The 17,919-nt window shown below is 38.1% G+C and overlaps 2 protein-coding genes across 2 annotated transcripts; one reads left to right on the top strand and one right to left on the bottom strand.

The window, feature by feature from the left end:
- Window positions 1-334: 334 nt before the first annotated feature.
- LOC147566622 (putative mitochondrial-processing peptidase subunit beta, mitochondrial) lies at window positions 335-4,772 on the bottom strand. The gene is made up of 9 exons (XM_086653121.1): window positions 3,942-4,772; window positions 2,400-2,564; window positions 2,093-2,230; window positions 1,848-1,999; window positions 1,610-1,718; window positions 1,361-1,459; window positions 933-998; window positions 738-845; window positions 335-632 (listed from the first exon to the last, which is right to left on the bottom strand). The coding sequence occupies exons 1-9, from the start codon at window positions 4,614-4,616 to the stop codon at window positions 546-548; spliced, it is 1,599 nt and encodes a 532-aa protein (XP_086509247.1). The 5' UTR covers window positions 4,617-4,772; the 3' UTR covers window positions 335-545.
- A 1,713-nt stretch (window positions 4,773-6,485) lies between these two features.
- LOC147566621 (F-box protein At3g07870-like) lies at window positions 6,486-8,731 on the top strand. Its single transcript, XM_086668533.1, has 2 exons — window positions 6,486-6,815; window positions 7,350-8,731. Exon 2 carries the CDS (start codon window positions 7,354-7,356, stop codon window positions 8,503-8,505), a length of 1,152 nt encoding a protein of 383 aa, XP_086524659.1. The 5' UTR covers window positions 6,486-6,815; window positions 7,350-7,353; the 3' UTR covers window positions 8,506-8,731.
- The last annotated feature ends 9,188 nt before the right edge of the window (window positions 8,732-17,919 follow it).

The raw sequence follows: 17,919 nt of genomic DNA, 5'->3' as shown, positions 1-17,919 counted from the left end.
AAAAATTAGTTGAGAAGAAAATCAAGACTGTCATGTGGAGTTTGCAAGAGTATAGAAAGAACCCTTCTACTTATTCTGCAGGTTGCCTTGATAAAAACATCATAAACAAGGTATTCACCATTCAACTCTTCCACTACTTTTGTCGAGGAAAGCTAAGACAGACAAGCACGTACTTCGGGTGGTGCGACCAGTACAATCGCATGATAGCCTCAACTAGCCGCCACCGTGAAATAGATAGGGGCTGCTCAAGCATATATATAAATATGTATAATTGTGTTATTTGAGCTGATATTTTGGGCAGTCCTTTAAGTAATGGATTTTGAATGCGCAGTTATTTTGGAAAACTGCGTTTTGTCATTAGAGATAAATAAAATTATTTTCACAACCCCAATAGGGATTTTACAGGAAATAAAAAGATGATATCGAAGAAGTTGACAAGAAAAAACTATACCAGCCCTAAAGGCCCTCATAGAAAAGGTGTTTGTGCTGGAAAGCCACTTGTTTATTTCTGCCAGGGATCTTTCCCAATGGAAAAAAGACATCGTCTAGTAACGGAGCCAGTATGTCCTTCGCCTAAACCAGTTATAGTCTGGAAGGCTCGCAATGGGACCCATTGCAGCGATAGCAACGTCCTGCAGAAAGCCTCCCAAATCAGATCGCAAGATATCGTAAAATGAAAAGACAAATATGATTTCGAAGAGCCAAGATATATATTGTGTGTATGTAGGTTCCCTTACCCTATCAAAGATGAAACGGTTTGCAACGCGTTTAATGGTGCTTGCATCCACTGCATCAATCCTTGCTAGTAGTTCAGTAAATGGGATTCTTCGACCATATGTAAGTAGCTGGAAGAAAACAAGGGGATAAAAATGCTAAGTAAAAGAAGGAAGAACACATCAACAAGCTTGAATAGACATATGAAGATGTTTTACCTGACGACCAATGTCTTCCGCAACTGGGCTTGTCCCATCAATGTGAAGCAGGAGAGAAGATTTCAACTGTAAGAAAAACACAAAATATTTGGTTAGGTATGCGAGTTAGAAAAGCATCACATGTTTAAGAAAAAGAAAGGGTTAAAATCGAAACGAAATGTTGCATAAGACTGGAGAACAAAGTTAACTTAATATCACCATGGTCTAATCAAAGTAGATAAGTTTCACAAAGTAAATATAAAATTTTAATCTGTAAGACTACATAACTGATATGTAACATGCAATAGGGTGTCCCTTCACGAAATTAACAGAGTATACTTGGGTAATGAAGTTAATAAATACTCCATCATGGTATCACAACTAAGCGGCAACTTCTGAGAACAAAAAAATTAACTACTCATGGGCGAGCAGTAAAAATGGGCAAATACCTGATTGCATGCACGAGCAACATCAGCCTCTGACACTCTGTAGGATAACTTGCTTATCTCGTACATTATTGCATATGCCAAGTCATCCAAGCAATCGGGCTACAGAACAAAAAAAAATACAATTACAACTACCAACGAGTCAATAGCATTACATAAGTACATTTCTACTTGACTTTAGAAGAGGTTTTTTCTGGAGATTATGTTTCAATGAAGATAGATGTCAGCAAGAGATATTAAAAAAAAAGATACCTTAGCAGTAGCATAGACACCAAAAAGACCAGTGTCTTTGTAATTGGTGTTAAAGGCCATCATGCTCTCAGCTATTTCATTAATGCCAACCCTCTGGGCAAGCTCTGAACTGTTCACAAGTACCACAGGAAAATCAAAAATATGTGTGAGGATAAAACCAATCACCAGGTCAGGCTTCGGGAGGCGAATTACAAATTGGAAGTTGCTACAAAAGTACACGTATGGAAGAGATACAGACCCCATGTGTTTTCCCCCTCCGGCACTCTTACTCCAAGAACCCAGCAAGGACTGCATGACCATTAATGCAACGGAATCTGGATCTGTCCAAGATGCTCCACTGAATGCAACCGCAAATTGAGCCAAAGGAATATCGTCATCGCGCAGACGAACCTATGTAATAAGGTAAGAAAAGGTTTAGTAATAAAAGGAGAAACATCTTTTTACAGAGTAAGGGGTACCAAATATTCAAGAAGACGTTCGCACCTCAGAACCAGTAAAAATAGCTGGCTCCTTAACAGCCAATTGAGAAGCCGTTGTGGGGTCAGTTGACAGCTTCGTGAAAAGCTTCTTTACTTGCTCAACAATGTCTTCATGCTTCACATTTCCAGCGGCCGCTATAACCTGAAAAAAGAATTTCAGAAAAGGAATACAATAAAGATGCCCTCGAAAAGCTGTGACTCGTTCAGACAAGGCATGAGAAGGATTGAACTGGGGAAAAGCCAACCCATATTAAAAAAGCTTTGTTTTTACAAACTCCATGGATCTTACAAAGTTAAGAAAGGTTTAGTACCATTCTGGGTGCTGTGTAATGAGTTGAAATGTAGCTCTGAAGATGAGCTTTGGTGATTGTCTTAATATTTTCAGCAGGACCCAGTATAGTTCTTCCCAATGGAGAATATTGGAATGCAGTTGCATGCAAGTGGTCAAATATTACTTCCTCGGGTTGGTTTCCGACCTGCAAAATGGAAGAGTCATCAATCACCACCCGTTATGGTACGGAATGAATAGAAATCGCAGTCAACAGAGAAATTTTCTAATTAAATAAGCTTATGTATGCAAGTTTCGGACGGCAGAAGAAAACCTTACACCTCAATTTCATTGCTAGTTTAGTATTTCTAATGATCTTCTTTATTGAGTATTCAATAATAACTCTTACCAGCTTCTCTTAATCAACATGGATCTTACCAATTTGCAAGAAAGGAAGTCACAGACTGTTTATTCTAGTCCGGATATTTCCCCCTAAATCATAGTCAAAACCTAGTTTGTAACATAATATAGCTAGTTGCTAAGGAAGGAGAAATAATAGCATATGATGTTCACAAGTTATGAAATTCAACTACATAAAGTGCAGAATAGAATACTTTGAATTGTGATTTTATTCTTCCAATATTACCATAGGCAGCACAGTTTCATCACATGAAGTATTTTAGTTATTACCCATTCCACGACTCCAACCATTTGAGAATTGAGAAAGGTACATGGTAGTATAGATTACAACTGTCCACATACTTCAAATTACAAGTCATTTGTTTAAATAAAAAAACAAGGATCCCATCCTTTCCGTTCTCATTTTAACAAGATTTTCCCAAGCAAAACGTGAACTTTAGATAACGAAACACTTATGCACTAGAGATAAAATCGAATTAGAACAGTTTCTTGACTTTTCAAGAATTCAAGAGTACTCTAAAGAGTATTGGGGTGTGCAACCCAGACCACTATAGTGCTCAAATAAACATGTGGTAAAAGCACGAAGCAACTTAACGCGAAGTGTGGTTATCACTTAGACACAGCCATTACCTGCACTAGGTGCATCCGCTTTCTCTCTAAGTTCACTCCATTTAGCTTGAAAGTATACAATTTATGCATATAGCAACCAATTGGAACTTGGAATTTCATCAACAATAGGTAATAAACTAATAACTCATAGTACCGCATAAGTACGATAACCTAATTTCAAAGTAATAAGCTAAATTTAAATTCAGTTTTTCTATTTATATTAATATCTATGTCATTAGAAGCAGTGTCTTGATGTAACCCACAGCCCTAAACATAATGCGATTACCCCTTCACTTCTCTGATTTTACCTCTATTAGGTGACTAATTCCACAAAGAACTTTGGTGATTCAAATTGTTATATTATGTATACTAATATGTCATTCCTATTTTGATTTCTTTGACTATTTTATCATATGTAAATTATATCAAATAACCATATTCACTAATATGACCACCTCCAAGGCACCAGCTTTTCGACAAAATTACTTGTTACAAGTCCAATTAAACAAATCTACATAATAGTATATAATTATGAGAGAAATGAATTCCCTTTTACCTCTTCCATCTCGCGGAGAATAACATCCCGTTCTCGGTTGATCCGATCCTCGTTAAACAATGAATTCTGCAATATATCAGCAAGAATATCAAGTGCCTTTGGAACATCCTTGTCCATAACCTTGGCATAATATGTTGTCTGTTCTCTAGAAGTATAAGCATTCAAATGCCCTCCCATATTCTCAATCTCTTCCTCCAAAACCCTAACTGATCTCTTCTCTGTTCCTTTAAATATCATATGTTCTAGAAAATGAGCAGTTCCATTAGTCTCATCTGATTCAAACCTACTTCCAGCATCGATCCAAACACCAACAGTAGCAGTACGAGCAGAGAGATTCGATTCTGTTGCAACTCTGAGTCCATTAGGTAAAGTCGTAACACGAGTTTCAGGAGCCGATAGGATATTGGTGTGATCAACGATAACAGGATGAGGTGAGTTGTGTTGAAGGAACCTTGGATCAGGGTTTTCGAGACGCTTGAGTTTTGATTTCACTGATTCAGCGAGTCGATCATAGATCATGACATTTGGAGATGGTGGAGTGGCGATCTCAGTTGATGTAACCGATGGAGAAATTGATGAACATCGATTAGATTGAGATAGGATGCGAGGAGAAAGAGATGATGATGATCTAGTACGGGATCTTCGAGCTAGATTTAGGATATGTTTCGTCGCCATGGTTAGGGTTTCCTATGGCTGACTTCGAGCTGGGGGGGCGTCTGCGGTAAATGGGCGTCGAGATGATTTTAGAGAGAAGACAAAGAGAGAGGAGGGAGCGCCCGAATGAACCAAGCAATGAAAACACGGGCACACTCCTGTATTTTAGAGGGAGCGAAATCATCATTTGAAGTTTTGATTACAGAAACGATAAACAATGGTATAAAGGCACCTCAAAGTAACGACATTTTTACCATGGTAGAAACCTTCGACCACATAATGCTTTGACAACCTTGTTCCCGCGGTCTCTGGACTCCAAAAGATCTATGTCGACAGAAAAGATGACCCACCTTATTGAACTTCAAGAATACATTCTCGAGTAGTATTAGATACACAATCCAACACGGACTGCCATCCTCATCCCTGCAAAAAGGAGTAGAGTCGCGTCACGCGAAAGATGGACCTATAAATTACCATTCGAAATCCCCACCATGCATGGAAACCTCAAAATGTTGTAGCAGGAACTTAAAATCCACCAAAAGAGCAAAGAAATGGAAATAGCACGATGTCCTAGAGATTAAAGTCTTGAGGAAAAGGAAACTATCATCATGGCAAAACGAGAAAGCGAAATCACCAATTTATAACAAATAGATAAACTAAAATACCATTGTTGAACCAAATATTGGTCAGCTTTGATCATGTTGAAAAGTCAATGGATTGACCGAGAGGTTACACGTTAGTTTAATATGATTTTAGATTTTTATTTTTGAGATTCAAATTGTAAAAATTTAAAGTTCTTTTTGTGAATATCTCAATAAGAATTAACAAATTTTATTAAATAATTGATTATCGAGAGGGTTAAAATCTAGCCAACCATCCTTAATGTTTGATCTCCCACTGATTTAGCCCCCAATATTTCATTAACTTTGATCTTATACCCCTTTTGACTCTTTCTCTCCATTCCTCCTTCTCATCTGGCTATCTCTTCTATGTTATACTTTTTCTCCTTCGAACCAACCTCTCTCACTACTATTGTTACGCTTAAAAATGGCTTAAGAGAAAGTTGACTAACCATATTGTAAGAGTTAGGGTTCTGAAGGAGATAGAAGATAGAGTTTCTAGGGTTTTTAGTCTTCTATTCATATGAAGGGTAAAATAGTCTTTATGAAGCCCACGCAAGCCCAAGCTCTCAAGGTCCAACTATAGAAGCACCTCCGGTACCTGAATAATCAATATAACAAAGTTAGTTAGGAACTAAGTTTGTTAATTCTGTTATTAGTTAAGAGTTAGTTAGTTGTTATTCTCTTCTTCTCTATTCTAACTCTATATAAACAAAATGTAATTGAGTTTTAGAACTGATTGAAATAAAATCTAAAGTTCTTAAAAAAAACTTACATATATTCCTCTCCATTTGCAGTGGAACGGTAGAAAAAAACTCGAAGAGAAAGAAAGAGAGAGTGGGGGGAGGAAGAGAGAAGAAAGAAGAAAGAAGAAAGAAGAAATTGTTTTACTGGTTTACACGAAAATCACTAGATTAGAGGTGTTAACCGCTGAAACTAATAATTCAATAGTTTCACACGAAGCAAATGAAGCTACTGAATACCATTATATCAAACGTCGTGTAAAACTATTAGATGCACTGAACACTGAACTGGTAGTTTAATATGAAACAATTAATCTAGCATTTTCGTCAAAATCAAAACCATTAATTATCTCTTTCAGTTACAAACTATATCTTTTCTAATCAAGAGAGTTCGATGAAAATGGAGTCCACTTCCCCTCTTCGATCAAATTTTTTTCTTGGAAGGAGAGCGGACTAAAAAGTAGAAAAATAAAGAAACACCTTAACAGAAAAATTACAGTTTTGTTAGTTGGGATGCAAAAATCGAAATAGGTCAAATATTGAGGGGTGAACCAGAGGGTTTGATCAGAGTTGGGTACTTAAGGGGGATTAAGAATGTATTTAATGAGAGAAAGAAAGAAAAAATAAAATCTAATAAATTTGAATATCTGAAAACATTCTTGATTCCTCCATTCTTGATTCCTGCTAACTCGTCAAATCATTTACCCGCTTAGAGATTTCTCATTCTCTTTCGTCTTCTTCTTGTAATTCTTCTCTCTCTCTCTCTCTCTTCTGATTCCTCCATTCTTGATTCCTTCATCACCAAGAAAGTGAAGTTCCAGCCTACTTCTGTTTTTCAGCAAACTGCATATTCTGCTGTAAGTTTTTCTAACCCTGTCATTTTTATGGTCTGGGTGATTAGGGTTTATTCATTTACTCTTTGAATTCACTACATTGTTATTAGTTCTCTCTCTCTCATTTGTGATTTTCTTTCTGTCTATTGTCACTTGAATTGGGTTCAATAGGAAGAACAAAAGATTGTAGTTATGTTTGTTAAAATGCCCAACCGATGTTAGTATTCATGTTAAGCTCATGCATTAGAAATGAATTGATAAACCCTAATTGCACAAACATATGGTTTTTTGATATAGTGAATTAAAAGATGGTTGTTAGACAAACTCTGTTGGAAATTTCAGAGTTTGGTAATGCTTTCTTGAATTAAAAGATGAGGGGAGGGATTCTAGTAGCTTTAAGTCCCTTAAATATTTAGGGTTTGAGGATGTTAGAACCTGTTGAATACCGATTGAATTCAGTAATTCGATCTTTGTGCGCCTCTAGGTGAAGCGATGATCTTTGTTGCAGAATGTGTAAGTAGGTGACTAGCTATAACTTAAGAATTTTCATTTATTCAGGTCGATGGAGAACGGTATCATGATAGACATATTCTCTCGCTTACCACTCAAATCAATCTTTAGGTTCAGAGCGGTAAGCAACACATTGCGAAATCTCCTTCTTAGTGCTCCTTTTGCTTCTGGGCACATGCATCGCCAATTATTGGATCAGAGCAGAAACTCTACTTCTACCGAGGTAGAATTCCTTGTCCGAACTGATAGAAAGCCCGGAATGACTAATCAACTTTACTATGTAAAATATGATGAGAAGAATGAGCGACTCTCTTACGAGAGAGTTACAGAGATCGATGTTTACCATCCGGATGACATGCGTGATCATTGCATTGTTGGTTCATGCAACGGTTTGATTTGTTTTTTACAAATCAAATTCAAAGACGATACGCAAAGGCACAACCAATGTCCAGTAAGCATCTTTAATCCCATTACAAGGGAATATCTCAATCTTCCAAGATACACCATTGATTTTACTAAAGGCTACACGAGTTTTGAAAGAGCCGTTTATGGGTTTGGTTATAATCCTCTTAAAAAAGAGTACAAGGTTGTTATGATCTACTACAACATCGACGAAACCTTAGTTGGACGGTGTCAAGTTTATACTCTTGGCAGTGAGAGTGGGTGGAGAAATAAAGGAGAAATCAAATGTTCAGTATCATATAATTATTCGTTTGGTATCTTTGCGAATGGAGGTCTCCATTGGATTGAGAGTAACGGCAATGTTGTTTCCTTTGATTTGGAAGATGAGACGTTCAAATTGATTCCTTTGCCACCTTCTATATCACTTAATGAATTATACCTTTGTCTACTTAAGGTATTGGAAGGGGATTTGTGTTTAGTTGATAATCAGCACAGCACCCACCATGGTACTACAAGAATGTGGTCACTGGACAAAAGTAACGATCGATGGAAGGGCGTATTGAAGATAGATTGGACAAGCGATTTCTTATTTGATACGTTCAATATCCACGTGCCTTTCGGGCGTACAAAACAGGGAAAAGTTCTGTTCCACCAAAATTTTTATAATGTCATTTTGGTTAACCCGAAGTCTACAGAGCCAGTAAAACAGCTTGATATGTTATTGCCATTTCATGAGGCACACCCTCACATTAGAAGCTTTGTTTCTTTGAAAGCCTTAGGAGAAGTTGGTGTAAGGTCCTAGCCTAAACTTCTATTATTTGAGTGGTCACATGGCAGTGTATAAAAAACATGTATTTGGGTTAGCTAGGGTTATGAGCCACTGTGTTAGTTTTTTTTTTTTGAGACAGCCACTGTGTTAGTAGTTTCTCTTTTTTTTTTTTAACATACATTGTTGTTCTCCTTATACTATTACAGTACATGTATTCCTAGGCTTATGAGCCACTGTTTTAGTAGTTTTTTTTACTTTTGTTTTTGCATGTGTGCGTTATTGTGTCAGAATCTGAATCGGTTAAATTGGATGTGAATTACTTGAGAATTTTTTTATACTGTAAATTGGTGTGTTTGAAATTTGTTTCAGATGTTGGGCTTTCATTTCTGACTTGGTTTAAAGTCGAAAATGAATGGTCTTTATTTAGGTCATGGGGGCAATGGGGCATGCAACCCATTCATCGTATATTTTAGAGTTTGTTCAATGAAAAAAATCATCTGAAATTTGAAAGGGACCCGATTCGGATTCCTTATCCAAAAAAAAGACAAACATAACCTCATTTCTTTTTTACTTTTTTTGTTGTCGAAATCATGTTGTTTTTTACTTCGACCAAGTATTTGTTAAATACAAGCCGGGTGCTTTGTGGTTCTCTCTCATTTTTTCCTTTTTTTCAATCTACATCAATGTTCATTTTTTAAGTGGGATTTGGTTCGTAGGTCGGGACACAAGGTTGAAATTCTAGTTGTTTCAAAGTGGTATCTCACTAATGAGCCGGGTCTCCTCGAAAAGAGGCTTTCTTCGCCCTCCACCTAAACCGCGGTGGAAAGGCCCAAAGTCAATTCCAGACAACTCATCTAGATTGCACTGAGGAGAGTGGCACCTTGGAGGCGCTGCAACTTCACTGAAGATTTCAGACCTTTCATGGCCTCCATCGAAGGGATCGTTGGGCCCCACTCATCTGGAGCGGGTGAAAAAGTGATTTGCGTGAAGAGACGTACTGTTCAAAATAAAAATAAAAAAAATCTTTTTTCACGTGTCTTCTTTTCTTTTTGTTTGGGCTTTTATTTTATTTCAAACCTCCTCATTTACTTAACATTTTGATTAGAGAGAGAGAATCTTCAGGGATGTCCATTTTTCACATGTGAATCTTTTTTTTTGTGTTCTTCATTTAGGCAACATTTCGATTCAAGAAAATCTCATAAACTTGTCTAACGTCAGCATGTACATTCTGTTGAATATAGGATATATTCTCCCAATATAGCATATATACATAATATAGAATATATTCTCTCAATATGGGATATATATTGAATATGTTGAATATATGATATATTCTCCCAATATAGCATATATACATAATATAGAATATATTCTCTCAATATGGGATATATATTGAATATATGATATATATGATATATGGGATATATGGGATATACTAAATACGTTATATAATATATTCTATATATGTAACTTTTGTAATTATATAAGGGGAAGAACATCTCCTATTGTATACACAAGAATTATTGGAAGAAAACGAGTTTATCTCAATCTATTATTCTTAATTTGTATTATTTTCTACTTGGTATCGAGAGCAGCTTCGATAATTGAACCTGGTTATTTCGAATTGAATTGAATTCCGCTGCGAATCTTGAAATTGAAAACTCAATGGGTTCCAATGATGATGCAACAATGGTACTATCAAACCCTCACGTTGTTCACAACCACATCGATGCACCCTTTCCATTAGGTAATACCCTGAATGAGAACAATTACACCCTTTGGTCAAAGGTCATGAAGATGCGTATTAATGGTCGGAAGATGTGGGGGTATATTAGTGGCACTAAAGCGAAACCTGCAGAAGGAAGTGAAGAATATGAAAATTGGTACTCGGATAATGATAAGGTGAAGGGATGGTTGTGTGACTCAATGTCCACAACACTAATGAACAGGTATGTTTGTTTGGAAACTGCAAAAGAAGTTTGGGACTCTCTTGAAGCTATGTATACAGACACATCTGATGAAACTCAAATCTTTGAGTTACATAGGAAGTGTTTCTCAACAAAAAAGCTGGTCGATCTATTGCGACCTATTATGATGAATTAGCAGAAATTTTTCAAGAAATTGACCAGCACAACAATGTGAAAGGAAAAAGTGCTGAGTCTATCGCCATCTTACAACAATATGTAGGACGTCTTAGAGTTCACATGTTCCTTTCTGGATTAGATAGTATGTATGATCAGGTGCGTGGTGAGATTCTTCGAAAAGACCCTCCACTTACTTTGGAACAGTCTTATCAGACAGTACGAAGGGTGTCAGTTCACAAACAAGTGATGGGAACCCAAACACTTGTAACTGAGTCCTTAGTTATGGCAGTCAACTATAAAAAGGGACAACCTCAAGGTTCCTGGAATTCTCACAAAGAGGCTAGACCCTTACGCCTTGATCTTGAGTGTACCCACTGTGGAGAGAAGGGACACACAAAACAGAAGTGTTATGAAGTCATTGGGTATCCGGAATGGTGGGATTTTACAAAGCGACCTAGGAAAAACATATCTCCGAAGAAGGATTCTGCTATAATTCCTCCATCAGTGAATGTTGCCCAGTCAGGTATGAAAATTAAAGGTAGTGTTTTATCTGTAAATTCTTTGAATAATACGTGGTTAATTGATACTGGTGCATCGGATCACATGGTAAATGACACTAGCATATTATCATCCATTATACCTTCAACCCAAACCTCTATATACACAGCAAATGGTGGTTCCTCTCCTGTAATTGGGGAAGGTTCCACTGACATATCTGAAAATTTGACATTAAACTCTGTCCTCATTGTTCCCGCGCTAGAGTACAATATCCTATCAGTCAGTAGGATCACTGCTGCACTTGCATGTACTGTGACATTTTGGCCTCAATTCTGTATTTTTCAGGACATAGTGACGCGGCAGGTTCTTGGTTGTGGTGTTAGAAAGGGCAATCTCTACTATTTGGACCTGTCTAGTAGTGGAGAGCAGAGGATTCATCAGGTGAATAAAGTTGGAGGAATTGAAGAAGCAAAAGCTAATGTTTGGTTATGGCATCGGCGATTGGGTCATCTCTCCTTCGGATATCTTCAGAAATTAAATTCATCGTTATTTTCGAAGTGTAGTGTTTCAGAATTTAAGTGTGATATTTGTGAACTTGCTAAAAGTCACCGTATTACATATTCTCCAAGTTTCAATAAAAGTTCAGAACCTTTTAGTATTATTCACTCTGATGTATGGGGTCCTGCACGTATTCCTTCTTTGTCTAGAGCTCGTTACTATGTGACTTTTATCGATGAGTGTACTCGTATGACGTGGGTATCGCTACTCACTCATAAAAGTGAAGTCTTTGAAGTATTTAAAGTATTTTTTCAGATGGTTTAAACCCAATTCCAAAGGAGGATACAAGTGTATCAATCTGATAACGAAGGAGAATTTACTAGTAATGACATGGCAAAGTTCCTGATAAATAACGGCATTCGACATCAAACTTCTAACGCTTATACCCCACAACAATATGGGTTAGCTGAACGAATGAATAGACAACTGCTAGAAGTTGTTCGTGCATCTCTTTTCGGAATGAATATGCCATTAAATTATTGGGGAGAGGCGTTAAAATCTGCTGCCTATGTGATAAACCGTACACCATCTAGGGTCATTGAATTTCAGACCCCTTTCAAAAAACTCCATGACCTTATCACCATCCCTGCAATGCCAAACCTAGAACCACGTGTTTTTGGGTGTGTTGTCTTTGTTCATATACCTAAACATTAACGAGGAAAATTAGATCATTGTGCTCGATTTACAACTCTCGTTATCAGAAATAATAAGAATTATTTCACCAGTCATCTAAACTTGGTTTAGTGTTTAAACGACAGTCCATCGATAATAAAACGTTCCGAATAGGTTTGTCAGATACATGATCTGATGAATGAAACCCTATTAAGTGAACTTGGAATAATTATTATCAAAAATCCCTGGTCCAGGTCATTGCATGGACAACAATGACTCACGAAGACTAGCACGGGAGTCGATGGGATAGCGCAGTTTCATGGGCTATATGAATAGTATATTCTATTCGACTACGTGGGTGTGTAAAAGGTTTATACACTGGATAACCCTCAAATGAGAAGTACATCACTCGTGATGGACGTCAATACTTCTCATAAAGACAATTGGAGAGATTCCTCGAAACATGAGTGCTCCACTCATCTTATGTAAGGAATGCCCGACTTTGGTTCCGTTAAACGCCGCGCCGTAAAAGGAGGTTATAAAGACGGATACTGGGAAGGACAGGATAGACATGAAGTTAAGTGGGAGCGCAAGAATGGATTGTGTCACCCTAATCACATTAGGTACAAAGTGTCTCAAGGCCACTTGATGAGTAGCAACTGAAAATGCGTGGCCGCGCTCAAACGGATTAAAGTTAATCGTTTGTCTTTTACAGTTGTACTCGGATATCAAGAAAGTCTGAATGACGTGACGTATCAGATGGGATACTAAATTGACACGGGAATCGAGGCATTGCACTTGTTCTAAGTCCAAGTGGGAGTCTGAAGGAGTTGAAGGAGATGTCCTTCGACCAAGGTGACAATGCGAACAAATTGTCGGATAGGACAATTGATGTGGAAGATCATCAAGTCCGATTGATTTAGGGATCGTAGAGTTGTAGCTAGAGACCAACTACGATCGTCGAATTACGAAGTAATTCGCGGCTAACTTCGATCGGATCCTACAACGGGTTACACATAAGAGTGACAAATTGATCTAGGATATGACTAGTGGGAGTGAGATATAATCATGGGAGTGCCCCATAAACATATCTCATAGGCCTAAAAAGGAATTAGGCAAAGATAGTACAAAAAGGCCAAAAACTGGGTTTTTGGGACTAGACCGGTTCGGGTACTTCTAGGACTCGGATTGGGCTGAATTTTGGAGGGTTAGTTGCTGATATAATAAAAATTATATCTGCCAATTTTCGTGGTGTTTGGGCACCTCCTCCTTAGGGAATTGAGAAAATACCAATAGTTGCTATTTTCGACTATTTCCCTAAATCTTATTCTAAAGGGTGTTTTAGGAAACCTAAAAGGAGGTGGATTCTTATTAGGGTTCTATATAAACACTCTTAGGGCAGAGAATAAGGTGTGGAATTTCTCTCTAAGCTTTCTTACTCTACCACATCAAGTAGAGAGGAGAAAGTGAGCTAATTCTCATTACTATCAATCTAGTAAAAAAGAAGGTGTTCTTCTTTTCCAACCACCATTGGTGTGCTAGCTATACAACAAGGTGGGAGATCAAATTGATTGCTCGTGTCCCAAGTAGAGGAGCTGCACTTGAAGCTCTTGGTCTTCTTCAATCAATTCAACTAGTTCGAGGGAAAAGCGATTAAGGTAATCTACTATCTCCATTAGATTAATTACTAGTTTTGCATGTGATCCTGGGAATACTAGTGTAGACATTAGATGTCATATTTCCGCTATAAACACTAGTAGAAGGGTATAAATCCCTATAGTGGCGTCAGAGCCTCTTGCCATTAACTAGTTTTTGCTAAGAATCGAACTAATTAATATGCTTAATAGTTTGAAAATTGAGTTTATAAAAGTATTTTAAAAGATGTTTTTAAAAGTATTTTAAACTCATAATTTGATGGGATTCAATAAATTTTCAAATTTAGAATCAAATTGATGATTAAAAGTGTTTTAAAAGACTCAATTTCATTGAATTTCAAACTAATCCATGCTTGATTATGTTGATAGTTATATTTAAAAAGGTTTTAAACATAAAATTTGATTAATTATGAATTGGATTCAAAGATTTTTCAAATTGATTTCAAAATTGTTCTTTGAAAAATTTCAAAAACCTAGATTTTGATCCAAAATTGGTTTGATTAAGAGTTGTTTTTTAAATTTTGGAAACTTTTGAAAAACAAAGATTTGGAATTTTAGAAGTGTTCTAAAAAGAGTAGTTTTGAGTTTGGGAAACTCTCAAAACAAATTTGGAAAAATTTAAAAGTTTCTAAAAGTTTTGAAAAATTTTAGAAGTGTTCTAAAAGGAATTTCAAAAATTTAAGAAAAGTTTTAAAATTGGAAAATAGCAACTTAAAGTTGCATAAGAAAAAAAAAAAAAATTCCTTTTTGGAAACTAGGGTTTTGAAAAACCCTAGTGTCCGGCCTGGAAGCTTCCTGGCCGGACCAGAAGCTTCCTGGCCGGACCAGAAGCTCCTGGGTGCGTCCTCTGGACGCGTCCAGAGCAGCTGCTGAGACGCGTCTTGAAGACGCGACCAGCAGCTGCGACAGAAGCTTCTGGACGCGTCTTGAAGACGCGTCCAGAGCAGCTACTAAGGACGCGTCTTCAAGACGCGTCCAGGTCGCGTCTTCAAGACGCGTCCAGGTCGCGTCTAAGACGCGACCAGCAGCTGCGAAGGAGCTTCCTGGACGCGTCTAGGACGCGTCCAGAGCACTCGACCAGACGCGTCTTGGAGACGCGTCTGGGAGGTTCTGGGTGTCTCGGACTAGTCCGAGACACCTAGTGCTGGTCCGGTCCAGTACCAGACACGTCTAGAACGCGTCTGGTACATGGACTAGCGTCCTGGCTCCGGCCAGGACGAGACCAGGCCTTGATAGGCCTCGGCCAGGACATGCCGGCCCTATGGGCCGTGCTATGTCCGGACCTTGTCCGAGCCCTTTTTTGGGCTTGGGCCGGGACTTGTCTAGGACTTGTCACGGGCTTTTTCGAGGCTTTTCGGACCACGAAAAGGGACCATCATTCGAGTGGGAGTTTTTGCCAAATTTTTTTTCCGATTCCAACAAAATAATTCCAAAATCAATCCGGGCCATCCAAGAGCCCAAAACGGATTTCTCTTTAAATTGATTTATGAAATCATTAAGAATCGAACCAATATTTTTTCTGAAATTGACCCGGGCTTTCTCGAGCCCAAAACGGAGTTTTTCTAAAAGATGATTTTAATCATAAAACATAAAACCGGAAAGCACCATTAGTTGAATTCTTCGAATTTAGACTTAAGGTCCGCAATGTGACATGTGATGTCAACAAAAGTATCTCCCAAGATAATCATGCATGTATAATTCTTAGCCTTGATATATTATATGATTGCATGTGATGTGAATGCGGGAAACTAATATGGCCATAGATTTATTTCCTTATTCTTGTTTTAAGCACGGATGGGTGCATGCTTTGTAATTAATTTTAATTTCAAGTTTATACGATCTGCGAATCGTTAGAGTCTTGTAATTAGAGTTTAGGGTCTATGAGTCCATTGAAGAAACTCGAGGATGAAATCCAAAGGCGAGTGGGAGAAATCAATGGAGGTTCAAAGATGTGAAGGAGTTTGAGGAGATGTCCTTCGACCAAGGTGACAATGCGAACAAATTGTCGGATAGGACAATTGATGTGGAAGATCATCAAGTCCGATTGATTTAGGGATCGTAGAGTTGTAGCTAGAGACCAACTACGATCGTCGAATTACGAAGTAATTCGCGGCTAACTTCGATCGGATCCTACAACGGGTTACACATAAGAGTGACAAATTGATCTAGGATATGACTAGTGGGAGTGAGATATAATTATGGGAGTGTCCCATAAACATATCTCATAGGCCTAAAAAGGAATTAGGCAAAGATAGTACAAAAAGGCCAAAAACAGGGTTTTTGGGCCTAGACCGGTTCGGGTACTTCTAGGACTCGGATTGGGCTGAATTTTGGAGGGTTAGTTGCTGATATAATAAAAATTACATCTGCCAATTTTCGTGGTGTTTGGGCACCTCCTCCTTAGGGAATTGAGAAAATACCAATAGTTGCTATTTTCGACTATTTCCCTAAATCTTATTCTAAAGGGTGTTTTAGGAAACCTAAAAGGAGGTGGATTCTTATTAGGGTTCTATATAAACACTCTTAGGGCAGAGAATAAGGTGTGGAATTTCTCTCTAAGCTTTCTTACTCTACCACATCAAGTAGAGAGGAGAAAGTGAGCTAATTCCCATTACTATCAATCTAGTCAAAAAGAAGGTGTTCTTCTTTTCCAACCACCATTGGTGTGCTAGCTATACAACAAGGTGGGAGATCAAATTGATTGCTCGTGTCCCAAGTAGAGGAGCTACACTTGAAGCTCTTGGTCTTCTTCAATCAATTCAACTAGTTCGAGGGTAAAGCGATTAAGGTAATCCACTATCTCCATTAGATTAATTACTAGTTTTGCATGTGATCCTGGGAATACTAGTGTAGACATTAGATGTCATATTTCCGCTATAAACACTAGTAGAAGGGTATAAATCCCTACAAGATGGCGATCCAAGACGAACCAAAAGGCGAAACAAGAAGAAAACCAAGGGAGATTAGATCTTCTAGGTTAGGGGCCATACTAGGATCCATGTCTGCTTGATTTACTTTCTCGCGCGCATTTACTTACTTATTTACGCTTTATGTCGTGGATGTTAGTTAGGCTAAATAGTTCACTATAACAAACGCCAGACTAGCGTAAAAGTCCCCAAAAGTAATCTTGAGTAATCGCCTATCCAGATTAAGACACTCGTTGCGCCCTTGTTCGAGGAAGGTGGGTCGGCCTTCGCAGAGTACCTCCTCTACCTTGGGACAATGCGGGTAGGCCTATAGAAGAGGCCTACACGTCTAAATGGTTCTACTCAACGAGATCAGCAAGAGAGTCTTGGATACTCGAGGCAAAAGGATAGATTAGTCATTCATTAATGAAATCTATCAACCAAGAGTCATAAGGTATGATCAGTGAAGTAGTTCACTCACCCGGAACGACGGAGTCAAAGGGTAGGGCCTTCGTCCGCTTTACTTCGAAGAACTGGGGTCTTGGAATCACTTATTCAATCGGGGACGATTTTTATTGAATAATGTGGGAAAACTAATGTTTTTCAAAAACGATAACGAGTTTTCAAACTTTGCCATTTCTTTTATGTAGTTCAAAGATGACAAAAGATATTTTCAACTTCCGCTCACTTCTCGACAAGGAGAAGCTGAATGAGCACAACTTCCTTGACTGGGAAAGGAACCTAGGAATAGTTCTCAGGATGGAAGGAAAACAACATGTACTAGAAACTCCAATTCCTGTATTGGATGATAATTCGACTAAAGAAGAGATAGATGAAGAAAGGAGTGTGCGGAAAAAGGCAGAGCCCGTAACTTGCTTAATGCTAGCAACCATGGAACCGACTCTGCAAGAGCAGTTCATAGACATGGATGCTTACTCCATGATGCGACAACTTCGGGAAATGTTCCAGAAACAGTCGAGATTGGAGAGGTTTGAAACCTCTAAAGCAATTATGGACATGCGCCTTGAAAAGGGAAAACCAGTTGGGCCTCATGTTCGCCAAATGATCAGGCTCATAGGCAAGCTGGCTAAACTAGGTTTCCCTTATAGCCAACAAACGGCTACCGACACTATC

Source organism: Eschscholzia californica, unplaced genomic scaffold, assembly GCF_041429995.1.
Source record: "Eschscholzia californica isolate CP2 unplaced genomic scaffold, dmEscCali1.0.p SCAF_1, whole genome shotgun sequence".
Classification (NCBI taxonomy): domain Eukaryota; kingdom Viridiplantae; phylum Streptophyta; class Magnoliopsida; order Ranunculales; family Papaveraceae; genus Eschscholzia; species Eschscholzia californica.
This window is presented reverse-complemented; position numbering and strand designations above follow the sequence as displayed.